Below are 23998 nucleotides of genomic sequence, written 5' to 3'. Positions count from 1 at the left end.
TGTGTGTGTGTGTGGTCCGTAACAAGATTCTGGGCCACATTGATTGTCTAACCCGAGTCATCACTGTATCCAATGAAATGTAATCAGGCACATGCCATGATCTGGTAATGCCTGCGTGTGCGATCGTGTCTGAGTGGGAGCCTGTTTCCAGGCACGTGTGTCAAGTGACTGTTGTTTATGTGTGTGTTTCAGCACTGGGAGCTTGTAGATGAATAACCCTAAGAGCTTTTCAGACGGTGCTGATCTGTTTTTCTTGTGTGTGTTTGTGTTGGTGAGATGCGGAGTAGCCCTAATCGTATTACTTAATACTGCTGCAGAGGTCAATCTAAAGCAGCGGAACCTGTGTAATGGAAATTCATTGAGGCTTTATCTTTAGATATTTTTTTCTTTCAGTGTTGTCATAAATGATGTAATGAAGCCTGAGCATAATTCGAGTAACACTTTATGGATTGAACCATTGATATTTTTACCTGCCCGCTATTTCACAGTTGAGCATGTTGTTCCTCTTTTAAAGCGGCACTAAAACAAGCTCATGAGGCATTTATAAGTTCTATTCTTCAAGAATCAATGAGTAGACCTACATATTATTCACTTATAAGTCCAAAAATGGATGTAGCAACTGCTGCGTCTTTAAATGTCCTTAGACGTGCGACTCTGACTGCAGGCTCATGGTAGAGGATACGCCACATGTATCAAGGCTTGTTTGAATAAGACCGAGCTCTGTTTCCATGCCAAAGCTGTCTTATTTGGATGACTTGTTGTATTTAAAAAATAATATATATTTCACCTTTTATTTAACCAGGTAGGCCACTTGAGAACAAGTTCTCATTTACAACTGTGACCTGGCCAAGCTAAAGCAAAACAGTGCAACAAAAACAACAACACAGAGTTACACATGGGATAAACAAACATACAATCAATAACACAATAGAAAAATCTATATACAGTGTGCGCAAATGTTGTAAGATTAGCAGGCACCACACACAAGGTACCAGTCAAAAGTTTGGACACACCTACTCATTCAAGGGTATTTCTTTATTTTTTACTATTTTCTACATTGTAGAATAATAGTGAAGACATCAAAACTATGAAATAACACATGGAATCTTGTAGTACCAAAAAAGTGTAAAACAAATCAAAATATATTTTAGATTCTTCAATGTAGCCACCCTTTGCCTTGATGAAAGCTTTGCACACTCTTGGCATTCTCTCAACCAGCTTCATGAGGAATGCTTTTCCAACAGTCTTGAAGGAGTTGCCACATATGCTGAGCACTTGAATGCTTTTCCTTCACTCTGCGGTCCAACTCATCCCAAAACATCTCAATTGGGTTGAGGTCGGGTGATTGTGGAGGCCAGGTCATCTGATGCAGCACTCTATCACTCTCCTTGGTCAAATACCTCTTATACAGCCTGGAGGTGTGTTTTGGGTCAGTGTTCTGTTGAAAAACAAATGATAGTCCCACTAAGCGCAAACCAGATGGGATGGCGTATCGCTGCAGAATGTTGTGGTAGCCATGCTGGTTAAGTGTGCCTTGAATTCGAAATATATCACATTGTCACCAGCAAAGCACCCCCACACCATCACACCACCTTCTCCATGCTTTACGGTGGGAACCACACATGCGGCGATCATCCACAACGCGTCTCACAAAGACACTGCGGTTGGAACCAAAAATCTCACATTTGGACTCATCAGACCAAAAGACAGGTTTCCACCGGTCTAATGTCCATTGCTCGTGTTTCTTGGCCCAAGCAAGTCTCTTCTTATTGGTGTCCTTTAGTAGTGGTTTCTTGAACTCTGACGCATTTATTTGGGCTGCAATCTGAGGTGCAGTTTCTTGTGGCGGTCGTCATGAGAGCCAGTTTCATCATAGCGCTTGATGGGTTTTGCGACTGCTCTAGAAGGAACTTTCAAAGTTCTTAATGTTCCGTATTGACTGACCTTCATGTCTTAAAGTATTGATGGACTGTCATTTATCTTTGCTCTTTGCTGTCCGTGGAATTGGTCTTTTAGCAAATAGGGCTATCGTCTGTATACCACCCCTACCTTGTCACAACACAACTGATTGTCTCAAACGCGTTAAGGAAAGAAATTGAAATGCATTCAGGGTGACTACCTTAGGAAGCTGGTTGAGAGAATGCCAAGAGTGTGCAAAGCTGTCATCAAGGCAAAAAGTGGCTACTTTTTAAAATTTGTTTATTTTTTTAACCCAGCTTTTTTCCCCCAATTTCGTGGTATCCAATTGTTAGTAACTACTATCTTGTCTCATCGCTACAACTCCCGTACAGGCTTGAGAGAGACAAAGGTCACAAGCCATGCGTCCTCCGATACACAACCCAACCAAGCCGCACTGCTTCTTAACACAGCGTGCATCCAACCCGGAAGCCAGCCGCACCAATGTGTCGGAGGAAACACCGTACACCTAGCGACCTGGTCAGCAGGCACTGTTTAACACCATTTTTGTTTACCACATGATTCCATGTGTTTTTTCATAGTTTTGATGTCTTCGCTATTATTTTACAATGTAAAAAATTAAGAAAAACCCTTGAATGAGTAGGTGTGTCCAAACTTTTGACTGGTACTGTACAGTGTGTGTGTATATATATATATATATATATATATATATATATATATATATATATATATATATATATATATATATATACAGTGCCTTGCGAAAGTATTCAACCCCTTTGAACTTTGCGACCTTTTGCCACATTTCAGGCTTCAAACAAATATATAAAACTGTATTTTTTCGTGAAGAATCAACAACAAGTGGGACACAATCATGAAGTGGAACGACATTTATTGGATATTTCAAACTTTTTTAACAAATCAAAAACTGAAAAATTGGGCGTGCAAAATTATTCAGCCCCCTTAAGTTAATACTTTGTAGCGCCACCTTTTGCTGCGATTACAGCTGTAAGTCGCTTGGGGTATGTCTCTATCAGTTTTGCACATCGAGAGACTGAGATTTCCCATTCCTCCTTGCAAAACAGCTCGAGCTCAGTGAGGTTGGATGGAGAGCATTTGTGAACAGCAGTTTTCAGTTCTTTCCACAGATTCTCGATTGGATTCAGGTCTGGACTTTGACTTGGCCATTCTAACACCTGGATATGTTTATTTTTGAACCATTCCATTGTAGATTTTGCTTTATGTTTTGGATCATTGTCTTGTTGGAAGACAAATCTCCGTCCCAGTCTCAGGTCTTTTGCCGTCCCAGTCTCAGGTCTTTTGCAGACTCCATCAGGTTTTCTTCCAGAATGGTCCTGTATTTGGCAAAGTAAAGGGGCTGAATAATTTTGCACGCCCAATTTTTCAGTTTTTGATTTGTTAAAAAAGTTTGAAATATCCAATAAATGTTGTTCCACTTCATGATTGTGTCCCACTTGTTGTTGATTCTTCACAAAAAAATACAGTTTTATATCTTTATGTTTGAAGCCTGAAATGTGGCAAAAGGTCGCAAAGTTCAAAGGGGTTGAATACTTTCGCAAGGCACTGTATGTATATATATATATATATATATATATACACACTGTACAGTACCAGTCAAAAGTTTAGACACCTACTCATTCCAGGGTTTTTCTTAATTTATATATATATATATTGATTGCACAAAACATTACGAACAGCCTTCCTAATATTGAGTTGCACTCCCTATTTTTACCCTCAGAACAGCCTCAATTCGTCTGGGCAGGGACTCAAGGTGTCAAGCGTTCCACAGGGATGCTGGACCATGTTGACTCCAATGCTTTTGTCAAGTTGGCCGTATGTCCTTTGGGTGTTTTTATTTTTATATATTTTTTGTTTTACCTTTTATTTAGCTAGGCAAGTTAGTTAAGAACAAGTTCTTATTTACAATAACGGCCTACCCTGGAAAACCCGGACGACGCTGGGCCAGTTTTTGCGCCGCCTTATGGGACTCCCAACGGCCGGATGTGATACAGCCTGGATTCAAACCAGGGACTGTAGTGACGCCTCTTGCACTGAGATGCAGTGCCTTAGACCGCTGCGCCACATGGGAGTGGTAGAACATTCTTGATACACACGTGAAACTGTTGAGTGTGAAAAACCCAGCAGCGTTGCAGTTCGGTGCACGTATATATACAGTGCATTTGTAAAGTATTCAGACCCCTTAACTTTTTACACATTTTGTTACGTTAGTCTTATTTCCGGGTGGGGGGGGGGGTTAATATCACATTTACAATAGTATTGAGACCCTTTGCTATGAGACCAAAATTGAGCTCCGGTGCATCCTGTTTCCATTGATCATCTTTGAGATGTTTCTACAACTTGATTGGAGTCCACCTGTGGTAAATCCAATTGATTGGGCATGTTTTTGAAAGGCACACACCTGTCTATATATGGTCCCACTGTTGACAGTGCATGTCAGAGCAAAAACCAAGCCATGCGGTTGAAGGGCACCAGATAATGTCTGTAGCATTGAAGGTCCCTGAGAACACAGTCGCCTCCATCATTCTTAAATGGATGAAGTTTTGACTCGAGTTGGCCTCATGGCCAAACTGAACAGACGCTTGGCATTGCACGTGGTGATCTTAGGCTTGTGTGCGGCTGCTCGGCTATGGAAACCCATTTCATGAAGCTCCCAGTGAACAGTTCTTGTGCTGAAGCCGCTTCCAGAGGCAGTTTGATTTTTACGCGCTTCAGTGGTCCTGTTCTGTGAGCTTGTGTAGCCTACCATTTTGCGGCTGAGCCGTTGTTGCTCCTATACGTTTCCACTTCACAATAACAGCACTTACAGTTGACCGGGGCAGCTCCGTCAGGGCAGAAATTTGATGAACTGACTTGTTGGAAAGGTGGCCTCCTATGATGGTGCCACGTTGAAAGTCACTGATCTCTACAGTAAGGCCATTTTACTGTCAATGTCTGTCTATGGAGATTGCATGGCTGAGAGCTTGATTTTTATCCATCTATTAGCGACAGGTGTAGCTGAAATAGCCAAATTTACTCAATTGAAGGGGTGTCCACATACCTTTGCCTATCTTCACCACCTGGGGGTGGCCCGTCAGTAAGTCCAGGACACAGTTGCACAGGGCGGGGTTCAGATGCAAGGCCCGGAGCTTAATCATGAGCAGGGAGGGTACTATGGTGTTGACGGCTGAGCTGTAGTCATTGAACAGCAGTCTTGCATAGGTATTCCTCTTTTCCAGGTGGGATAGGGAACAACATCCCCTATACACTTTCTGATTAACTCAGTTACTGTGTCAGTGTATGCGTTGATGTTATTCTCAGAGGCAACCTGGAACATGTCCCAGTCTGCGTGATCAAAACAATCTCGAAGCATGGATTCCGATTGGTCAGACCAGCGTTGAACAGTCCTTACCACGGGTACTTGGGGCTGCAGGTTAGAGCATTGGGCCTGTAACCGAAAGGTTACTGGATAGAATCCCTGAGCTGACAAGGTAAAAATCTGTCGTTCTGCCCCAGAACAAGGCAGTTAACCCACTGTTCACGTTAGGCCATAATTGTAAATAAGAATTTGTTCTTAGCTGACTTGCCTAGTTAAGTAAAGGTTCAATTTTTAAAAATGAACAATGAAATACTTCCTGTTTGAGTTTCTGCTTCCTGATTTACCGAGTGGAGGGCGGGAGAGGGCCTTGTAGCCATCCTGGAACCGAGAGTAGCAATGGTCGATAGTTTATGATGGAACGGTAGCACAGACAATGTGTTGGTAAACTTCTGTAGCGTTTTCCTCAGATTTGCTTTATTAAAGTCCCCAGCTACAATAAATGCGGACTCAGGATTTGCGGTTTCCAGTTTGCATAAAGTCCAGTGTAGTTCCTTGAGAGCAGTCATGGGATCCGCTTGAGGGGGAATATACACTGCTGTGATGATGACCTAAGAGTATTCTCTCTGTAGGTTAATGCGGTCGGCATTTGATTGTTAGGTATTGTAGGTCGGGTGAACAAACGGACTAGAGTTCCTGTACGTTATCATAATCACACCATGAGTCACAATCACACCTCCGGATTTCTTTTTCCCAGAGAGTTCTTTGTTCTTGTCTGCACAATGTAATGAAGACCCAGCTGGCTATATGAATGGGGACAGTATATCCGGAGAAAGCCATGATTCCGTGAAACCAAGTATGTTACAGTCCCTGGGTCTCTGGAAGGAGATCGTCGCCCTGAGCTCGTCTACTTTATTGGGATTGAATATTAGCGAGCAATATACTCGGAAGAGGTGAATGGTTTGCATGCCTCCTGAGTCAGACTAAAAGTTGTACCATCTAAACCGCTGTGAAATATATTTTCCATAACCAAAAACATTGTATTTTCAACTGTTTGAAGCTTGTCTACAAAACTAAAAGTAAAATATGCAAAAACTAAACATCACGGGAAGCATAGAAATCGTGCACATAGAACACATCTAATGTTTTTTTAGACTTGCTCTTAATGAGAGTGACAAATCTATAACTCGCATTTCCATGTGGATTTGGTCGGGTCTCCCAAAAAGTTACATATTTCAGCTTTTCGGGCAGAAAACATTGAATAACTACAATGACCAGAATCCGTTGCGCCTACAGCTGCCTGTTCTCATCAGTTCGTGCCCGGGCAAGCCTGTGTGGAGCCTGCAGACAGACCAGGAGAGCAAGCGTGATAGACACGATGGATAGAGAGCAGTTGCTTAGGTATCTCTACCCGACAATACATCTAATTGATTGATTTTTGTTATTCAGCAGGCTTAAAAGTATGCCTTATCAACTTTGAAGAGCCACTGAAATAGTGATTTAGTCAGGCAGCTCTGCAGCACAGGCAGCTGCTAGCTAGCAGAGATGAGATGATAACTTTAAGAAATGAAATTAAGTCATTAAATAATTAAAGGAATATACACAACTGAAATATTGTATTCAAATAATGTGAATAAATGATGGTTAATAGGTGATAAGCCCACAGTAATGAGCAGTCACTACCATCATGGGGCTTTTATTGTTTTCTTCTGTGTTAGACAATATTTGGCTTTGTAATAATTGCAAGGTCATATTTCATAATGTATTTTATTGAAATCAAAAACCTTGGTAAATTGCTTTTAACTGAATCAACCTCAAACAGCACTAATTCAAAACAATATTAATGACTGGAGATTTGGTGCCGATTCAAACTCTATTTTCCACGTTTTTAAAACAAGACATTCTCCCCTTTGATCAAAACCATGAAAAAGAGCAATCTATCAAATCCAACCACTATCGTACTCAAACTGGTCCCTACTTCAAAACACAGGATTCAGGGATAAATTGTTCAGTGTCATCCATCAGCCCAAAAACCGTATCTGTTTGCCTCTTCGTCTAAACACCTTAAAAAGTAGTTGTGATTTAACATTCCCTCGGAGATCCTAAGCAGCCCTCATTCCTTTCTCACAGTTCACACCCTCTGCTGCCAAACCCTGAAGTACTGTAGCTAGCTAGGCCTAGCGCTGTTGGCCAAAGGAGCATCATCCCAGATGTTCCTTCCTTGCTTCAGTGTTTTCACTGCTACAGTGCTACAGTGTTTTTCCACTCTACACTGAGGCCAACAGGCAAGCAGCAAGGTTCGGCAGAAGAAGAAAAAGCAAAGACCCCAAATTCTCTAAGTTTGTCACTCACTGGTGATGAGGATGACATTTTTCCACTGTTAGACACTGAGGCTGGTTGGAAGTTCTCCTTTTAGCCATCCGAGTTCTCTTGCATTTGGGATGCATTTGCTTTCATCTGAGACAGTGTTCTATCTATGGCAAGGGAAGGCTTTCCTGTCAATCTGTAACCGTAAACTGGTATCTGTACCATAAGCTGGTATCTCTGACAGAGCAATACACTGATCGCCCACTGAGTCAAGAAGAAGGGATTTTCAAACACGCCCACCTTTCTGCATCTGCTGGTGTTAGTAAACAAACAGATAGATAATGTATCCCAACTGTGACTATCGCCGCTAAGAACAGGATGGATTTAACTGTGACAAGGAAAGCTGTTATGAACAGAGTAGAATGCTACTGATCGAAGTTAGTTCTGCGTTTGGTTAGGATTTGATCAGGTAGGCCTACTATCTTCTACCTTTTTTAGAGTTTAGAACAGGGAACAGAGGAAGCCAACCATTCTGGGGAGCCATATGGTGCATGTAGTGCAACCTCCTTTGTTCCAGAACACTAAACACCTGACTCAACTAGTTGTGGTTTTGAACCAGTTCTGTCAAGACTATGAATAGTTGAAGCAGGTGCTACGGTGAAACCAAAAACTTGAATTTCCAAAAGGATCACTGCCTTGCTCGGTTCTAAACAGTCATAAGTCACAGTAACCTTTAGCCTACATTGTCTAATTGTACACTGAAAAATAATTACGGCCAAGATTAGATTTAGCCTAGATTAAGCGATCACAGAGGCCTGCTGGTTAGGGAAGGGTCAGTGTAGGCCTAACCACCTGAATGGCAGACCCTCCGACAACTAGGCTTACTGTTGTGTGTAGCAAAACAGCAGAGAGTCAAAGTAGCTAAAGTTAAGCAATAACCTATCAGATGGAGTGCCCCAAGGGTGAGTCCTAGGGCCAGTTTCATTATCCCCACTGCTAAAAGTCATGGTCTTTCAATAATGTTTGGGGATACAGATCCCGAACCTGCTTTTCTACATCAAGGACATTATTCAGCCACCTTATTTCTCCCATGACTCCCACTGTCCGGGACTGTTTTTGTGGAGGTGGGGTCAAGAAGGAGAGGGGAGTGCTACTCTCCTCTCTGTTTTCCTCCTGTGCCATAATTAACACCACCGACACACACAGCAGTGAGATGTTAGGGATGGGGATGAGGTGGGGTGAGATGTAGTCATGCGGGTTAGCGACTCAAGGTGAGGCAGCATGTGTGTGCGTGTGTGGGGGCGTCTGCCAGGAACCCTGTTTATAAATAGCCCTGCCTACACTGCTGCATCGTGGGATGCTGAAGCAAATTGTGTGGAGGCTGTGCTCTTTGCAGTGTGTGAGATAATCTGCTGTTTCTTATGAGGGAAGAAGAACATATGAGGCTATGCCACCATACTGTTACAAAATTTAGAGAACAGATTTGAAAAAGCTTTAGCCTACTTAATTTGCATCAAAATTGAAAAAAGTATTTCTTATTAGGCTTATTTGTCAACAAAATAGCCCATACCGCTATGGCTACCACAGCACTCTGCAGTGATACGCCATCCCATCTGGTTTGCGCTTAGTGGGACAATCATTTGTATTTCAAAAGGACAATGACCTAACACACCTCTAGGCTGTGTAAGGGCTATTTGACCAAGAATGGAGAGTGATGGAGTGCTGCATCAGATGACCTGGCCTCAACCCAATTGAGATGGTTTGGGATGAGTTGGACAGCAGAGTAAAGGAAAAGCATCCAACAAGTGCTCAGCACATGTGGGAACTCATTTAAGACTGTTGGAAAAGCGTTCCAGGTGAAGCTGGTTGAGAGAAGGCCAAGTGTGTGCAAAGCTGTCATCAAGGCAAAGGGTGGCTACTTTGAAGAATCTGAAATATATTTGGTTTTTGTTTAACACTTTTTTGGTTATTACATGATTCCATGTGTTATTTCATAGTTTTGATGTTTTCACTATTATTCCACAATGTAGAAAATAGTCAAAATAAAGAAAAATCCTGGAATGAGTAAGTGTGTCAACTTTTGACTGGTACTGTATATACAGTGCATTCGGAAAGTATTCAGACCTCTAGACTTTTTCCACATTTTGTTACGTTACAGCATTATTCTAAGATGGATTAAATTGTTTTTTCATCAATCTACACAATACCCCATAATGACAAAGCAAAAACTTTTTTTTTTTTAAATGTTGCAAATGTATATAAATGTAAGTATTCAGACCCTTTACTCAGTATTTTGTAGAAGCACCTTTGGCAGCGATTACAACCTTGAGTGTTTTTGGGTATGACCCTACAAGCTTGGCACACCTGTTATTGTGGAATGTCTCCCATTCTTCTCTGCAGATCCTCTCAAGCTCTGTCAGGTTGGATGGGGAGAGTCGCTGCACAGCTATTTTCAGGTCTCTCCAGAGATGTTTGATGGGGTTCAAGTCCGGGCTCTGGCCGAATGCCAAGACATGACGCTTGGCATTCAGGCCAAAGAGTTCATCTTGTTTCTCATTGTCTTAGGTGCCTTTTGGCAAACCCCAAGCAGGCTGTCATGTGCCTTTTTACTGAGGAATGTCTTCCATCTGTCCACTCTACCATAAACGCCTGATTGGTGGAGTGCTGCAGCGGTGGTTGTACTTCTGGAATACTCTCCTATTTCCATAGAGGAACTCTGGAGCTCTGTCAGAGTGATCATCAGGTTCTTGGTCACCTCCCTGATCAAGGTTCTTCTCCCCCGATTGCTCAGTTTGGCCGGGTGGCCAGCTCTAGGAAGAGTTTTGGTGGTTCCAAACTGCTTCCAAGAAGGATGAACACCACTGTGTTCTTGGGGACCTTCAATGCTGCAGAATTGTTTTGGCACCCTTCCCCAGATCTGTGCCTCAATTCTGTCTTGGAGCTCTACAGACAATCCCTTCGACCCAATGTCTTGGTTTTTGCTCTGACATGCACTGTCAACTGTGAGACCTTATATAGACTGGTGTGTGCCTTTCCTGTCCAATCAATTGAATTGAATTTACCACAGGTGGACTCCAATCAAGTTGTAGAAACATCTCAAGAGGGATCTATGGAAACAGGCTGCACCTGAGCTCAATTTTGAGTCTGAATAGTTATGTAAATAAGGTACCTATTTCTTTATACATTTGCAAAAATTTCTAAAAACCTGTTTTGGGTTTGTCATTATGGGGTATTGTGTGTAGATTGATGAGGAACATTTTTTATTTAATACATTTTAGAATAAGTATACTGTAACAAAATATGGAAAGGTCAAGGGGTCTGATTACTTTCCGAATGCATTGTATTCTGTATGTGTATATACACTGAGTATATCAAGTTGCCCCCATCCTAATATTGAGTTTCACCCATGCTGGCCCCATGTTGGTGGCCCATGTTGACTCCAATGCTTCCCACAGTTGTGTGAAGTTACCTGGATGTCCTTTGGGTAGTGGAGCCCGTTGGGGAGTTGCAGCGATGAGACAAGATTGAAAAAGGGGGTAAAATACAAAAAAATAACAACAAAAATCTCCAGCATTGCAGTTCTTGACACACTCAAACCGGTGCGCCTGGCACCTACTACCATACCCCGTTCAAAGGCACTTAAATCTTTTCTCTTGCCCATTCACCCTCTGATTGAGACACACGCAATCCATGTCTCAGTTGTCTCAAGGCTTAAAAATCATTCTTTAACCTGTCTCCTCCCCTTCATCTACACTGATGGATTTAACAGGTGACATCAATAAGGGATCATAGCTTTCACCTCGTCAGTCTGTTGTGGAAAGAGCAGGTGTTCTTAATGTTTTGAACACTTAATGTATAGCGCCATGTCATCATGGAATGCTCTGCCGCCAGAGGTTACTCAGGCAAAAAGCAAGTTTAGCTTTAAAAAACAGATAAACATATTGTATCAGAGCACCTCTCATCTTTCTAAAGATCTAATTTAACTGCACTGTATATAAGAATATGAATATTTATATACGATTGTTTGTAAATAGTATTTTTGTCGTCTCTTGGCGCCTTTTCAATAGATATCTCTTATTTGTTTTTCTTGTTTCTAACTGTTCTGTACTCTGTTCATGTATTTGTACGTTTCATGTGGACCCCAGGAAGAGTGGCTGTGCAGTAGCTAATGGGGATCCTAATAAACATAACTACGCTGTGACTGTTTCTCTCAATGTTCCAGATGTAGATTCTCAAGAGTAGAGCACTAAGTACACAGTGTACTCTTTCACAGGCTATGTCTCCTCTCTTCCAGCGGGGCCTCCTTGCATGGTGCTAGCCCACTCTTTTTCCCCTACAGCCCAGCACACTAGTTCCCCTGTTTTTCTGCAGTGCAGAACCATTGTGATTTCAGATAAATAATCTCTCTTTTTATAGACCTGTGATTGAGGCCTATCACTCAGCTTTGAAATGTGACAGGCTTTCAGAATGTCACACGCAAGCCATAGCACCTATCCACAACATTCCCTGTGAAATGTGTTGTCTAACTTGATTTCTGAAATGCCTCTGGTGAGAGAGTGGAGCTTTTCGTCTTCCTTTTGGAGTTTGATGTATCTCTGTGTTCCCTGCATCTAGACAGCTCGCAGCGCTAGTGTCTGATCGGTCTGCACAAGTGCTACTCACACAGCGAGAGCATCTGCATCTAGGAGAGTGGTTGATGGACTATGTCACTGAGCCTGACTAGACTGAGTTGCGATAATGAAGACACAGTAGTTGTATATCACAGAGTTTCTAAACCCAGAGGTGCAACTTCGCAAGACTTCCGGGAACGCTTGCGAAGCAGACCAAAACAGACCAGGTTAGGGAAGTCAATGAGAGAAGTGAAACGTTCCTTTAGTTGTTCTTTTTCTCAACCTAGATTCCAGCCAATGTCTTAAGTAGTTGAACATGTTATTACTCCAACCTCTTGGAAGTGACAAACTGACACGTTTTCATTTTTGTCAAAAACAACGTTATATCGAAGGAGTGGCTTTGATTTGACCACCTACACATGCGCAGGTTGGCACGAGACGACCGTTAGACCCGATGGCATGTTTCTAGCCATCGTCACCATGACAGCACCTACCAGCGTGACCAGGGATTTCTATTGGAGAAGCAGTTTCTTCCGCTCTTCATATTGTCTTTGGTTGTACCCATAGACCTATCAGTTTCTTGGATTTCGTTAGTGATAGTTTACTCAGTTTGTCCGATTTGATTTTTCAGACCTCATGGTCTAATGACATGAGTCCATGTCCCACACCATCTGTTGAGTAGCCTAAATTAAAAACTATTCTACTTCTTGCTGTTTAGAGCTGGAGTATTCCTCTAGTACAATATAGCCTATGTGTCACCTAAGAGTGTTTCCTGATCTAACCAGACGTATGTGTTATCACAGCTGTTTCCCCTGCTGACAACCTGCAGCGGTTGGAGGACAAGGGGGACTCAGAGTTGCCCAATGGACCAGAGTCTGCCAACACCTGAGCTCTGAACAGGTGAGCCCCATCATCATCTCCGTGTCCACCCATGCCTACACACCTGATTCAACTGAGTCTAGCCAGCCGGCCTGCCAGCCCCTGCTGGTATGCAGCTGCACCAGCCTCCCTCAAACTAGACTACTTCATCTTAGTCCATCTATTGGACCAGATCTATCAATTACAAAATGATCTTTGTGTAGGGCAGACACAATATAGACTACCTTTTGTGATTTGGTAGGCTTGTTAGGGCTAGGCCTATATTACTATATAGCCTATCTACAGTGCAGTCTGCTTCCTAGTGCTGATTAGGCTATGCGGTGTACAGCAGCTATGAAACATTGTTAATTAGTGTGTCTTAGAGGGTGTATTCATGCAGTAGAAGACCTAGCATGTCCGCTCATCTTGATGATATTGGAATGGGACTTGCGTAGACACTCTTACTGACAGTTGTAGCTGCTTCGCGTTGTGTATTGTTGTCGCCACCTCCTTGCCCTTTTGTGCTGTTGTCAGTGCCCAATAATGTTTGTACCATGTTTGTGCTGCTGCCATGTTGTTGTCATGTGTTGCTGCCATGCTATGTTGTTGTCTTTAGGTCTCTCTTTATGTAGTGTTGTGGTGTCTCTCTTGTCGTGATGTGTGTTTTGTCCTATATTATAATTTATTTTTTAAATCCCAGCCCCCGTCCCCGCAGGAGGCCTTTTCTCTTTTGGTAGGCCGTCATTGTAAATTAGAATTTGTTCTTAACTGACTTGCCTAGTTAAATAAAATATAAAATAATTGTGTTCAAATTAGTCTGTCTTTATGGCTTAAAATCAGTATGGATAAGCTATCTAGGCTATCGACTCCATTACACGCTCTTACAACGTGGTGAGTGACAGAATACAATATCTCTTGTGCAGAATTAGCCAACGGGGGCAGTAAAGTTTAAGCAATGCACTGTTTGATTCCATTAGTCTTACACCGACTAGTCTCTGCATTCACCCAGACCAGTGTGAGTAAATGAACATTACTGCTGGCGTGAATAAAGCTGTCAAAGGTGATGTGCTGGCAGCATGCAGCGTTGTAAAGAAGTGTCTGTGCTGAACAAACTGTCCCAAAACAGCCTTTTCCCCTGCCATCCCATTAGCAATATCTGTCAGTAGCTGTTAGGCCTGCTGATGGTGGGATCACATTCACCTAGCCTGTGTGTGTGTGTGTGTGTGTGGAGGGGGAGGTTTGTGCGTGCAAGAAGTAGAGAGGAGAGGGAGAGATGGTCAGAATTCATTTAGGATAGAGAGGGTCGTCAAATCACCCAGGGTGAGAGTACACATAACCCCACTACACACAAACAGTACACGTATTAAAAAGTCCTATGTCCTGATACTGGAGACCTACAGGGTGTGTAGGCTTTGGTTTTACATTCCTAGAAAAAAGGGTTCCAAAGGGGTTCTTCCATGTAGGACCCTCTGTGGAAAGGGTTCTACGTGGAACCAAAAAGGGTTCTTCAAAGGGTTCTCCTATTGGGACAGCCAAAGAACCCTTTTTGGTTTTAGATAGAAATAAAGGTGCTAAGAGTGTAGCCCACCACTAACACTGCTGATAACTCTAATCAAGGTCTTGTTGACTTTATGCATGCTATATAAAGCCTTTGTAAGTTAGTTTTAAAGTGGGACCAAGCCTCAACACCCTGTGGGACTAGGAGTGACAATGTTATCCATCAACTTGGTGTAGTACACAGTATTGTGGACGATAGTCTCACTACTATGCCACATGAGACTCAGTTTAAAGTGGGTCACCGCGTGTGGTGTGGGTGTGTGAGCGTATGTGTTATTCCCATAGAGACTGTGGTGCGTGTGTATTTGTCTCTCTGTCTCTCTAGGAAACCCTGTCTGTCTACCCTTTTACATCTGTTTGCCTCGGACCACAGATGATTCATTCATAGCTTTACCTCCTTCTGTACCGTCAGCATCGATTATCTCAACATCCAAAATAAGTAACATAGGACTGCTAGTAGTCGTATCAGCACAAATATGCTTTAATGGAAACGCTGGCACATTTCGCGGAACGTTTTTAGCCTGCATTCGCTCCGTTCTTCCAACGAGCATCAAATTAAACGGACTGAGATTCCTCTATTTGTTAAAAATAGCAGAAGGCCTGAAAGAGTCTTCCCTGTTGTAAGATTTAACTGAAATTCTAAACAGTTTTCAGACTGGATGGTTGAACGTTTATTTACGCTGCGGGGACGGCCAAGATGTAACGGGATAGCTGCAGTGTACAAGAACAACAGATCTATTACAGATCTATTTTAGTGTCTGTTGACCGAGGACACAATGTCCTGGCTGCCGTCAATATCTCCTCAGAGCGATAGAGATCATCCAAAGTCTTGTATTGAGATTGAAAAGTATTGACACAACCGTCACTGCAATATTTTGGGGGAAATAAAGCAATTTTCTATTCTACCCACAAAAATCTAACATAGACCCCCCCCCCATCCCCCATTCCTAAATTACCTTTCTGGGCCTGGAGCCAAGAAATAACAAACCTCCCCCTTTAAAAAAAACAGTCCCCCTTAACCACACTGAGATGAGAAACCTGGGGATGACAGTCCTGTTTCCTGTGGTAACAACATCTGCATGTGAACTTCAGAGAAGTTGTAGCTGGATTGAACCATGTTCCCGAGAACCACACACAGAGGTGATGGGAGATGGGGTCTTACCTCTGTCAGGAGTCCAGTGAAGCAGTGCCAGCACATATTCAATAAAACCTGGCATCTGGAAGGAAGGCTTGCATAAATCTGTAAACATTTTGGGGAAATAAGGACACATGTTTTGGGTCACAGGGTGTCTTTTGCATTCAAGTGAATTGAAATGACTTTAAAATGACATGATAATCTGGCCCGTATTTTGGCCCACCATCTCCGCTGTCTGTTGCCGATTTGTGTACAAGACATTGACAGATGGTTAGGGTTCTGAACCCTATTAAAATTCAACCACCAGTTGAATGACTCAACACAGAGACTGTCATTATGTGGGGGTAGGTTCTGGGCAGTATACCGTATTTTACTATATGCACACCCGAAGGTACAGACACGTGAATGCGCACACATTGTTGTATGGTGGTATTGAACATGTTGTGTTGTGGACATGTGGTGGTGTAGGGTTGTTATATGATATACTGTTTTATCTTTAGCTCATTCAGTGCAAACATAGTTCACTGTTTTATATGTTTTTTTATAGGTAATTTTGATGCTTTGGTGTGTTTAGACCCCGGGAAGAGTAGCTAATGGGGATCGTTAATAAATACAAAATATACGGGTATTGATGCACGGACCGGTTTGGGTTTTTACTTTACCTTCTATAACGGTATTTGAATGTTTGGTTTGTTAAATGTGATATGCTGTGTGTAACATCCATTTCTATAGTTTACTCCGCTACTTGAATCATCTCTCTCTGCTCTCTCTCCATGCCTTTTTTCCACACGAGCTAGCCCCGCCCCCTCACTCAAGGAGCACATTTGTTGTTGCTCGACCATGAGACACTTGCATTCAGTCTGCATGGTCAATGCAGCACATGCAACAATGTTGATGACAATGATGCTGCTTCCATTTTGCTTCTTAATATAAATCCACTCATGTTCTATAATTACACCATTAGTTTGTGTTTCTTATATCTGCAAACAGCTAGTTTGTATTTTCTTTGCAAGTTGTGGCTAAGTCAAGCTAGCTAGCTAGCTAGCTAGCTAGTCAGAGCAAATGTAGCTAGCTATACAGCCTGATACCAGTAATGGTGTAGGCCTAAATCAGCATGTTTGTGCAACAGTATCTTCTAATTCAAAGAGGAATTGGGAATGCATGAATATGTTAGCTATATGGAGTAGCTAAGAGAAAGCATTTAATATTGACAAAGATTATAGGGTCCGCAAGGAAACACTGACCAACACTTTGGTTACTACCCTGACACAGTAACTCCTCCCTGGCATTTTCATTCATTATCATGTCAAACAATACTGTATTCAAAGTAACCGCTTATATTCTAACTATAGAATTAGAATAATCATTATTTTTCCATGATTCCAACAGTTCACCCAAGTGTTTTGACCTAAATCGCAAGTCAAATGGCAATTGCAACATTTGGTTAAAAATAAGGCCTAGATTGTTTGCCAGTTCGTGCAGCCCTACTTGGCCGTGTGAAAATCATCTCAAATGAGTGCAGGAAATGCAAACATTAATGAAAATGCTGAAAAATACTTTGTTGAAATATAATTGAACAGTATAAAACCATCAGAATGCAGAGAAACCTATTAACCTCTATTATTAAAAACATAACAGATTTGCAAAGTCTTGAGAATTAGCGATAGCAAAACATTTGTCTAAACCCTTGCGCCTTAAAGCTGACCATGCGTTTTATTATCAAGCCAAAGTGATTGAGGACGGTGCTTTAGCTCGTTAGAGTATAATTGAGTAGCCTAGTAGTAACATTGTGTACTTCCATTGTAGTCTGCAGCCACCAGGCCTCCCTTGCTTTGAAATGAGTTAGGATTTTGCATTCAGTACTTCCCTGTGCATGATGCATTAGTCCTGCAGCTATATTGGATGAAAGTCTTACTCCGTCTCACTTCGTCACAACAATAACATGATTTAACTGAACATGGGCCTCTAGCCATATAAGTCCAGTCATTCCATAATGCCTGACTGCATAGTACGTAACACCCTCTTGTATGACCGTCATGTGTTTAGGGCCTAGGGGTGAAAATAGAAAAGGATTGTCTCCCAGAACCAGCAATGGATTTGACCTCTTGGCTTTGTGGGGTTTTTCTATTGGACTTTCATTTATTTTCAAGGAGGAGAATGGAATGTTAGGCTGATGCGGTTCTGAGAATGACGGATTCCGTTGGGTCGAACATTCTGAGCATACCGCTGTTATGGATGTGGTCATTTTGGTCAAAGGACACTATGCATCTCTGTGTTGCGCTGTCATAATACGATTTATGGAGATTATAGGTCTGTTATAGAGATGGCCTATTTGGGAGAAAGACAGGGCACGTGGTATTAATTAGGGGGAATCGGCATCTTCAGACATAGGAAGAGGGGGAGAGAGCGGTTTGTGTGCACGCGTCACATTTGTGTCTGGACTTATCTGATATAGGTACTTTCGCTTTGATTACTGGAATCATGACTGTAGGTAACTGACTGAAAACAATTATCATACATTCTCTATTCTCTAGATGCTGATTGAATGCCTGGAGAAAAGGTACTGAACTCTGTGATGACATCATGCATATACTGTACAGTACATACAACACAAATTCACTCCCCCCCCCCCACTAAACAAGGAGAGTGTTGCAGGGCAGTCACGGGACAAAAGCCCACCAAAGGCTGGTGAGGGGTAAGAGGTTAACCTCTATGGGATTGTTGTCGCTATACCGAGACGGTTGAGCTAACGTGCGCTAATGTGATTAGCATGACATTGAAAGTAACAGCAAACTTTCCAGGACATAGACATGTCTTATTCCATTGTGGCGGCAGGTAGCCTAGTAATTAGAGCGTTTGGCCAGTAACCGAAAGGTTGCTAGATCGAATCCCCGAGCTGACAAGGTAAAAATCTGTCGTTCTGCCCCTGAACAAGGCAGTTAACCCACTGTTCCTAGGCCGTCATTGTAAATAAGAATTTGTTTTTAACTGACTTTCCTAGTTAAATAAAGGATAAACAAATACAAATATTGTTCAAAACTGCACTGTCCAATTTACAGTAGCTATTACAGTGAAAATACCATGTTATTGTTTGAGGAGAGTGCACAACAACAAAAAACGTATCATGGCGACTGGTTTGATACATTCACCTCTGAAGGTAAATTAATGAACTTACATTCAGTAATCTTGCTCTGATTTGTCATCCTGAGGGTCCCAGAGATAAAAATTTAGCATAATTTTGTTTGATAAAATAATTTTTTATATTCAAATGTAGGAACTGGGTTCTAAAGTTGGAACCACTGCTGTCTCTGGCTCCACACCCCCCCTTCCCGGCCATCTAGATGTGCGAAAGTTAGTGTATAAGCTAATGATCCATGTATGACATTCCTGGGAGTGTGTAAATTTAAATTTAGTATTACCATATCATTTTTCTATGTTCTCTTTAGTTATGTACTTGAAAATGTATCAATTGACCAATTCAGCACATTTGGACAGACTTGATACAAAATATTGGCCTGTATTGCAGCGCTTCACTGGATCAATCTGAAACTTTGCACACACTGCTGCCATCTTGTGGCCAACATCTAAATTCCGCCTAAACTGCAATATTATATTATGGCCTTTCTCTCTCTTTCCCAAAGACGGAAAAAAAAAGATAGAAAACGCATATTTTTGGTTTGTATTATCTTTTACCAGACCTGTGTTATATTCTCATACATTAATTTCACATTTCCACAAACTTCAAAGTGTTTCCTTTAAAATGGTATCAAGCATATGTATATCCTTGCTTCAGGTCCTGAGCTACAGGCAGTTAGAGTTGGTTATGTCATTTTAGAGGAACATAAAAAAATAAAAAAAGGGTCCGATCCTATTAAGACTAGCCTAGTAGTCAAGGGGGAGGATCATAGTCATTTGGTATATTGGGTAGAGGAGAGCCTGGCTTCATTCACTGTTATTACTGTGTATAGTGCTGGCTCTGACCCCCTCCTGCTCCTTAATTACAGTATGGGGTAGTGTGTGTGACTGCAGACAGTGTGGTGGCAGATTGCAGCCTCATTGTATGGGCCCTGCCACCGACCCACCCCCTTCTAATGAGAGATCAGTTGCCTGTTGTCCCGCTGTTTTACATGGTCCTCTGTCTCCCGTAACATTCATAGGTCATAGTTTAATATGCCTCTCTTGTGTTTACATCATAATACAGGCTATCTACAGGGTCCTGTAGATCTAAGGTCTAACCATGACCTTATCTATAGTCAAGACTTGAGGAAATTGAGCCTGGCAGTGTTTCTGTTCATTCAGACGTCCTGCTATGTGTTTTCATATAGCCGGGTTTGAGGCCCCTGAATCTGTATCCAAGGCTAACCAAACAAATGTCTTTCATTGAAACTAATTTGATTGAAAAAAAAAATGTTGGTTGGGAGCAATGGGCCTATGGGCAAGGCAGGCCGCCTTGCCTAATTCGGTTTATTACCTGGAGTGTCTTACCGTTAGATGATGAAATTGTGTCCCTACGGTTACCCCGTGGCCAATGGCGTGTCTCGGCTGGAGCTGTGTCGTTGCTGGATTGAGTTTTGCAAATATGTCTGTGCAGATTGCTGTGGGACTCCCCAGGCCCCTAACAATATACTTATATTTCTAAATAGAGGGATGCGGGCTCACTTCAGGTCTTTGAGTGGTTGACGGGTCAGGATATAAGCTGTAGTGGTGTGTTTCTACACCGCACGACGTTGGGGAATTGGGAGTGAGTATTGGATGATCTAAATCTAGTCTGGGACTATAGTCCCACCCCTGTCCCGTTTGGATTATTTTGATTATGAGAAAACGTGAATAATCACAATGATTCGGCTGGGTAAAATCAGAGCTATTGGATTCAGGCATTTCTATGAAAAAATAACTGCTGATATGTTGGGGTGGGGATAGTCAAAAAAACTGTCAATTTCAGTGATTTTGAGACGGGAATAGTCAAACGGTGCCTCGGTTAATTGAAGCCCCCCAAATAGTTACATTCGCCCCGGTCCAGGACCCCATCACACCATCAGTTTACAAACAAGTCCCAGGCAGGGTGAAACGTACAGGTTGCGCCTTTGTAATGAACTCATTAATCTACTCTTTAGTAAGCCAGACGTTAGGGCCACCACCAGCCATGTGTTTTACGTTTTACTGAATCAGTCCAGGCGTCTGCCCCACATCGCCCCAGACTCCCTCCCTCCCCCTCAGTAATGTATGACGTGTCGCAGGCAGCGCAACCACACACTCGCGCGCGTGCACACACACACAGTGGGTCCATAAAACTGCTTTGTCACTGCAATTTCCCTGTCCATTGGCCGGCACACAAACAGCCCTGTCCCTGATGCCACTGTAATTACTTTTATTTATGATCCCCCCCCCCACCCCCCCAACATCCTTGAGGTTCTTCAGTCTATATTTCACTCTGCACTTTCTCGATCTCTCTCTTCTCTCTCTCATTCCTTTTCTCTTGCCATTCTGTTCCTGTGTCTGATCTCACTCTCGTAGTCCCTTTTCTCTCTCTGGCTCTGTGGTGGGGAAAAAAACACACCACTGGCGGCTGTGTCAGCACTTTCTCGTGTGCGTGTGTATCTGAGGGAGAGCTGGAATAATCGCACTCCTCACTTTGACAGACAATGAGGTTCTTCATAACACTTGCGATGTTAGAGCAGTATGCAGGGAAAAGACATGGCTAACTGTATGCTTTTCTACTCAGCCTTCCTCCTTTTGACTAGGAACATATTTCCCTCTGTGTTTAAGTGTGTGTGCGTTTGCGTGTGTGTGTGCATGTTTGCGTCTGCATGTGTTCCTATAGGTGTGTGTCTATATAGTGTACCCCTCAACAGTCAAGTACATGCATGTTCTTCATGTTGTTGCTATGACTGTGATATCACCTGATCCCTTAATGCGATTGGTCTCTCTTTGTTTCAGATCTGCTGCCTCCAGTTGTGGGCGAACAACGGAGGTGAGACGAGGTTGTTCCTTCCCACAATCCTACACCCCGGTGCCTACTGATCCGGACCACTGCTCCTGCACTCGCTCTGCCTCTCCCTTCTCCCCACTCTCCCTCTCTCTCACTTCTCCCCACTCTCCCTCTGCCTCTCACTTCTCCCCACTCTCCCTCTGCCTCTCACTGCTCCCCACTCTCCCTCTCTCTCACTTCTCCCCACTCTCCCTCTCTCTCACTTCTCCCCACTCTCCCTCTCTCTCACTTCTCCCCACTCTCCCTCTCTCTCACTTCTCCCCACTCTCCCTCTCTCTCACTTCTCCCCACTCTCCCTCTCTCTCACTTCTCCCCACTCTCCCTCAGCCTCTCACTCCTCTTGTTTCTCTCTCTCTCTGTCGCTCCACCCTGGGGCAGGCAGGCTGTGGGGCAGTAGGAGCAGGGCAGCAGTAGGGGCTGATTGATGCTCTGTGGGGATGAGACCTGGCTGTTGAAGGCCAGTGGAGACGGCCCCCATTCTCCGCTCGCCTGGCTTCATGTGCGTGCCTGCAGGCTGCCCTACGCGCAGCAGCAGAGCCACCCCCCGTGTCAGCCACCACGGCGGCCACCCCGAGCCACCCAGACATGCCCACCGAGACCCTGACGCCGCTGGCAGACAGCAAGCCCCCCGGCCACGGGGCGGCCTTTGCCTCCACCGTCCCCCTGCGCATACTCAACAAAGGGCCCGACTACTTCCGGCGCCAGGTGGAGCCCAACCCTAAGCGGCTGAGCGCTGTGGAGCGGCTGGAGGCGGACAAGTCGAAGTACGTCAAGAGCCAGGAGGTCATCAACGCCAAGCAGGAGCCTGTTAAGCCCCCACTGCTGGCCAGGCCGCCTGTCTGTCCTGCCGTGGCTAAGAGAGGGGCGAATGGGGGCGGTGGTGGTGGGGTGGACCTCAAGGCATCCAACAACAACTCCAAGTCAGACACATGCACCACCACCAGCAAACGGGAGAACCTCAACCTGGAGATCCTTAAGAACCTCCTGAACAGCTCCGGCTCGACCTCTGAGGGCCACACTAAGAGCGCTACTCTAAAGCCCGGGGCCAGGAGCTGGGCCCCCCACCGCTCCATCCCCACCACAACGGACTGCTCTGAGCCCACCAGCCTCCGTTCCTTCTCCGAGTCCCTTAAGGTGCCTCCCCCTGTACCTGGCCGACGGAGCCCACATGGGGGCAACGCCCAGGGGAGCAACTTGAACCTCAGCCGCCGCCTGTTGGAGGAGCGGGGTGAGGGCGATCGTTCACCCCTCCACGCCTCCCACAGCTCCTCCGACATCCGCAGGCTATGCAACGGTAAGCCACTAAGGGCGGCCCGAAGTAGCAGCAGCTCCGCACCTCCCTTACCCCCCAAACCCAGCCCCAAAGTCCTTGCCCCTCTCTGCGACAACGCCCCCCAAGCCTCTGAGAGGGAAGCCAACCCCACACTGCCCTCCTCTGCCGCTCCAGCTGAGCAGTTAGAGCTGGGGAGCTCTGTGGCCCGCCGGCCATCCCTGCATCGCTCCAAGTCGGACCTGAGCGACCGTTACGCACGAGCCGGCGCCGACGTGGAGCGCTTCTTTAACTACTGTGGGCTGGACCCCGAGGAGCTGGAGAGTGTGGGCGTAGAGAGCTTCGCCCGTGCCAACTCCGACATCATCTCACTCAACTTCCGCAGCGCCAGCATGATCAGCTCGGACTGCGACCAATCACGGCACAGCAACGAGGACATGACGGACGAGGAGGAAGATGCGAGCGAACGCGTGCCTTACGGGATCTCGGCCGTAGAACGCAACGCCCGCGTCATCAAATGGCTGTACAGCATCAAACAGGCACGCGAGTCGCAGAAAGTATCTCATGTCTAAAACTGAGGGAAGAAACAAACTAAAAAATATATATACTACCGATGCAATGAAGGTCTTTGGACACTTGCGCACTGAATCTCTATGAATGTCAAAGTATTGATCTGGCAAGGCACCCGTGGATGGCTCTTGCGGTCGCTTTCGCGTTCAGTGTTTGTTGTCCTCTGAATCTGCATGACTCCTTTCACCCAACCCGCCAATGCGGCCTCCAGCTAAAGCAGCAGGTTTAGGAAAAAATAGCCTTTTTCAAGATGGCTGCCGTTCAGTGCCGTCTCTTCGAGCAGCGCAGCTCTCTCATCGTTTTGCTTTCTCTGTTTAGACCAGCATTATGATGCCAGCTCTTTTTAGGTGTGTCTTCTTAATGTCCTTACGTTCTGAACAACACTAAGCCTGGAAGCCATACGGGTGTGAATGCAGCGCTTAAGTGTGTAACCAGTCTTTAGTCTGATAAT

General features: G+C 44.1%; 1 protein-coding gene across 4 annotated transcripts in view; it reads left to right on the top strand.

The window, feature by feature from the left end:
* Positions 1–23998, top strand: part of LOC139387442 (protein FAM110B-like) — a 46899-nt gene that overhangs the window by 22244 nt on the left and 657 nt on the right. For 2 of the 4 annotated variants that reach the window (XM_071133620.1, XM_071133622.1), the window contains exons 2-4: positions 12972–13068; positions 21656–21689; positions 22086–23998. The exon at positions 22086–23998 is cut by the window's right edge. In XM_071133620.1, coding sequence (XP_070989721.1) covers positions 22293–23549 — 1257 coding nt within the window. In that variant the 5' untranslated portion in view covers positions 12972–13068; positions 21656–21689; positions 22086–22292 and the 3' untranslated portion in view covers positions 23550–23998. Of the gene's footprint in view, positions 1–12971; positions 13069–21655; positions 21898–22085 lie in introns of those variants that run through there. The other 2 variants (XR_011629166.1, XR_011629167.1) reach the window with 2 other exon arrangements.

Source organism: Oncorhynchus clarkii, chromosome 28 (genome assembly GCF_045791955.1).
Source record: "Oncorhynchus clarkii lewisi isolate Uvic-CL-2024 chromosome 28, UVic_Ocla_1.0, whole genome shotgun sequence".
In the NCBI taxonomy this organism is placed as follows: Eukaryota; Metazoa; Chordata; class Actinopteri; order Salmoniformes; family Salmonidae; genus Oncorhynchus; species Oncorhynchus clarkii.
Note: the sequence above shows the minus strand (reverse complement) of the source record. Positions and strands in the feature narration are given on the sequence as shown.